Here is a 5,000-nt window from a genome sequence, read left to right on the forward strand (position 1 = left end):
GAAATATGTTGTGACAAAAAGAGTCATACAACGTATGTATGTTTGTATGTAGGTGCTGTAGGTAGGTAGGTAGGTAGGTAAGAGGGTAGGTCTATGTATGTATGTATGTATGTAGGTAGGTAGGTGGGTAGGTAGGTAGGTAGGTAGGTCTTATATGTATGTATGTAGGTAGGTAGGTAGGTAGGTCAATGTATGTTTGCATGTATGTAGGTAGATAGGTAGGTAGGTAGGAAGGTAGGTCTATGTATGTAGGTTGGTAGATAGGTAGGTAGGAAGGTAGGTCTATGTATGTATGTAGGTAGGTAGGCATGTAGGCAGACAGGTAGGTAGGAAGGTAGGTCTACGTATGTATGTATGTAGGTAGGTAGGTAGGCAGGTAGGTCGGTAGGTCTATACATGTATGTATGAATGCATGTATATATGTGTGTATGCATGTATGTATGTATGTATGTATGTATGTTCCTGGTATGCATACATGTACGTAGTATCTGTCTCTCTGTCTCTGTCTGTCTGTCTCTCTCTGTCTACCTATCTGGTTGTTTGGCTTGCTCTCTTTGCTTGCTTTACTCCTTTGCTCATATCAGGACTTGTTACGCAGTTTTCCTCAGTCGCTGTTTATCAAAACTCTGCCGTAACTCTCAAATCATGCTGACACACCTGTGTGTGTGTGTGTGTGTGTGTGTGTGTGTGTGTGTGTGTGCCCTACTTCGGTCTAGAGGGGTTGTGGGTGGGGTTGCGGGTGCGGGGTGGTGGGCAAGGGGGAGAAATGGAGAGACAGAGACAGAGAGACAGAAAGAGAGAGAGAGAGAGAGAGAGAGAGAGAGAGAGAGAGAGAGAGAGAGAGAGAGCGTGGGTTGGGGCGAAGGTTCTCACCGAAACATGACGTACATCCTGTGTGTGTGTGTGTGTGTGTGTGTGTGTGTGTGTGTGTGTGTGTGTGTGTGTGTGTGTGTGCGTGTGTGTGTGTGTGTGTTTCTTTGTCTCTCTTTTCTTGTGAATAGGCAGGCATTGATCACACACACATACACACACACACACACACACACACACAACACACACACACACAACACACACACACACACACACACACACAACACACACACACACACACACACACACACACACACACACACACACACACACACAATCGGCCACAGGCAGTTTCTCTCCGGCAACCAACCACACTGAAGCAGCAGCAACAACTGACAATGAAAGATCGAATGAGTCACTGATGATCAACACATGTTTCGCTTACCATCTTACCTTGAACTTCTTCCCCCCACACCCTTAACCCCTCCCCCCCCCCCCCCAAAAAAAAACCCCTCCAAAATAAAATAAGAAGATTTTTTTTTTAAGGTAGGTCCTTGAGACAGCGATTTCTGAACAGCTTTTAATCGTACGGTGGACGGTGGTAATGAGGGAAGTGTGCAGAGGGTGGGTGGGTGCGGGGGGTGAGGAGTGAGGGTAAAAGGAGGAAAGTAGTGGTGTGGTGCAGATATTATATACGTGTATGAGTAATATAACATGCTGACGGACCGAATATCAAAACCAACTCGCTTCCCATAACGTTACTTATTACGTGTGCAGGGACGCTTCAACGGTTGTCAGTCGTCCGTCGCAGTCAACGAATTGGAACCAACCAGGGAGACAGTTGACTTGGAAGGCAGCCAGCCCGCACGACAACGCAATTCAAGGAGACTCCTATCTCTAAACACCACCACCGCTGCTGCTGTCAAGCTGTGTTGTGTGTGACTGAACCAGTTTGTGTACAGGTCGCCCCGGCCTTCGGTATTAGAAACAAGCCCTGTATAAAAACTTGGAGAGGAGGGGAAAGTAACAGAGGCGTGTTTCTTAACCGCGAGTACATGAAAAGGACGGACCTACCACTGACGTAGGCTTAAATTACGTACCGCACGCGGGTGTAAATCTTGTCAGCTGGAGGTCTACGTGTAGATATATATATATATGTCAGGATTACACAGCCACCTCCTCTGCTGTTAAGACAGTGGAGACGACGTGTCGTTTTGTGTGCGGAGAGGGAGAGTTTTATTTTCCTCAGTGGTCTCATTCGTTCGTTCGTTCTTTCTTTCTTCTGTGACGACGGTTGTACGTGTGTGTGTAGTTTTTGTCGAGTGGAAGTGCGTTGAGCTGGTGGTGAGTATTGCTAATCTTTTTTTTTCCTTTTTAATTTTATTTAGTACTTTATTATTTATTTTGAAGCGAAACTTCGAGTTACAGCCGTTGAGGGAAAATTTGAGATAAACGTAACTTGATTTATGAAAGCAAACTAAAGGGTTTTTTGTTTGTTGGTTTGTTTGTTTGTTTTTAAGAAAAAAAGAAGAAGAATGAATTTAAAAAAACACACAAAAACCCTACGAAGTGAAGAGAGAGAGAGAGAGAGAGAGAGAGAGAGAGAGAGAGGCAGGCAACTGGTTAGGTAAATGCGACTGATTTTTTAAGCTAGATTTTGTGCTGTTTAGTACAAACCACAACCTTTGAAAAAAAAGTTATTTCATTAGCATTGATAACTATAAACCAGCGTTTTGCTGATTGCCTATTCATTTATCTATTTATTTATTTATTCATTTATTTGTTTATCTATTTATTTTGGTATTGACAACTTTAAGTTGATGAGCGCTTTGGTGGTTTTTGTAATGATTTTTGAAACAAACTGCATTCCGGATAATCTGTCCGACTTTGCGTTAGTTTGTTTGGAAGGCAAAACTTAACAACGCTATGTTGCAATGATTTAACAACCTGTTATGCACCATAAGACTGCAAACGTGACACTAACGGAGTTTTGGTTATTTCAAGTTCTTCATCTGGTAGGCTTGCGTATTTAAAAAACACACTTAACAAAGACAACAGAAACAGGTATCAGAAAATGCGCGTGAGGCATATGTTAGTCATCTGAGCAGTTGAAGTGAGGGGTGTTAGTCAGATGATTAACTCCTTAGTTGCTGAACCTTGGTGATATGAGCTCGCTGTGGCTTGAACTACAGTGGTGAGTTGTAATCGCTACTTTTTAATGCTTTTTTTTTTTTTTTTTTTTAAGTGGTGTAATTGTTTTTGTTCAACAAAAAATAATTCCATTCCCCAAGTCGCAGGTCCAGATAGTTCAGTTCAATCCAGTCACTCAAGGAGGCGTCACTGCGTTCGGACAAATCCATATGCGCTACACCACATATGCTAAGCAGATGCCTGACCAGCAGCGTAACCCAACGCGCTTAGTCAGGCTTTGAGGGGGGGTGGGGGCGGAGGGGGGGGGACAGAAAGATCAAGAATGATGACGGACATCCTGACTGTAATCACAAGATATAGTATTATATTGATTGTCTCAGAGAGGCGATAGTCATACATTCGTCAGTAGCAGTCAAAGGGTTAACAGTCTTTGATTGAGGCTTGACAGTCATCTGTACGGCTGACGGATGTGTGTCATAAGAGTGTAAGTAGGTCTACCGTCGATGTTATCTGTTACAGAGTTAGTAAAGTGACACAAGCTTACAGTTGGGCCAACAGCAAAAGTGAGAGCTGATTGATCAGTGGTTTCTCTGTTTCAACGGGAAGTCAATTACAGCTTAGTCTTTTGTGAAGGACTATGACTTTCAAACTAGGAGGCAAGATTGCACCTGCAGCCTTGGGGGCTGCTTGGCCTTTGGGAACCATCCCAACACCGACTCTTCCTAAAATCCTCTTGGCCGAGAGAGTGGGGATGTAACTTGAGGCAAGACACTTCCCACTCTTATCAAATTCTAGCCCAAATTGTTGGGACAGCAGTTGCCTCCTCTTCTGTTCTGATGGTCATGGACGGACACGACTGACTATCATATATATATATATATATATATATATATATATATATATATATATATATATATATATATATATATATATATATATATAAGAGCTGTATTGTGGGCTGATTTCACTTTGTTGTAACGTGGGTGTATTGTCAAACGGAGAGACTGAGTGCAAGTCACACCCAAGTAGGTGTGAAACAACAACAACAACAACAGTAAAAAAAAAAAAGAAAAGAAAAAAAGACGACTTTCTCTTCACATATACGTAGTTTTTGACCAGGCAGTATCGACCCCCACAAGTGTGCAGCACAAGCAGGGACGAAGCGGCAATATATATATATATATATATATATATATATATATATATATATATATATATATATATATATATATATATATATAAGTGTACAAGAGACTGGATCGAAGGACTGCAAGTGTATATGTTATATAGCTTGCCCCTTTGCCAGTTGAGAACCTTGCCTTCTCAGTGTTGGGCTCTGTGTGTGTGTGTGTGTGTGTGTAGTGTGGCGTAAGAACGTCAGAAGGAGGAGAGGGACTGGGGACGGTGTCCCGAAAGCAGCAGCAGCAGCAGCAGTAGCAGTAGCAGCCCTAGCTGTGCGAGTGACCGTGTGCGGGGATCATGGTGACGGTGGCCCGGCCGGTCAAGCTGACCAACAAGCTGTCCAACATGATCCACACCGCTGTCCACAACCACCACAAGGACAGAGGTCAGTCAGTGTCACTGGATGGATTGATTGAGTGCTGTTGTCCTCGTGGTGATGATGGTGGTGGTGGGGGGGGACGATGGTTGTGGTGGTGGTGGTGGTGATGGTCGTGGTAGTGGTGGTGGTGGTGGTAATAGTGGTGGTGGCTATGGTCGTGGTGGTGATGGTGATGGTCATGATGATGACGGTGGTGGTGACGATGGTGATGGTGGTGGTGGCTGTGGTGGTGATAGTCGTGGTAATGGTGGTTGTGGTGGTGATGGTCATGGTAATGATGGTGGTGATGGAGGTGGTGGTGATGGTGATGATGATCGTGATGGTCATCATGATGGTGGTGGTGGTGATGGTGGTGGTGGTGATGGTGATGATTGTGATGGTGATCGTGATGGTCATCATGGTGGTGGTGGTGGTGATGGTGATGATGGTGATGGTGATGGTGATGGTCATCATGATAGTGGTGGTGACGATAATTGTG

The 5,000-nt window shown here is 44.0% G+C and overlaps 1 protein-coding gene across 1 annotated transcript in view; it reads left to right on the forward strand.

Annotated features, from left to right (window-relative positions):
* The first annotated feature begins 1,505 nt into the window (after positions 1-1,505).
* The window catches only part of LOC143301559 (serine/threonine-protein phosphatase 2A 55 kDa regulatory subunit B beta isoform-like), a 46,264-nt gene continuing 42,769 nt past the window's right edge, over positions 1,506-5,000 (forward strand). Inside the window, exons 1-2 of the mRNA XM_076615941.1 lie at positions 1,506-2,154; positions 4,324-4,528. Of these exons, the coding sequence (XP_076472056.1) occupies positions 4,441-4,528 (88 nt within the window). The 5' untranslated portion in view covers positions 1,506-2,154; positions 4,324-4,440. The remainder of the gene's footprint in view (positions 2,155-4,323; positions 4,529-5,000) is intronic.

This window comes from Babylonia areolata, chromosome 2 (genome assembly GCF_041734735.1).
Source record: "Babylonia areolata isolate BAREFJ2019XMU chromosome 2, ASM4173473v1, whole genome shotgun sequence".
Taxonomy (NCBI): domain Eukaryota; kingdom Metazoa; phylum Mollusca; class Gastropoda; order Neogastropoda; family Buccinidae; genus Babylonia; species Babylonia areolata.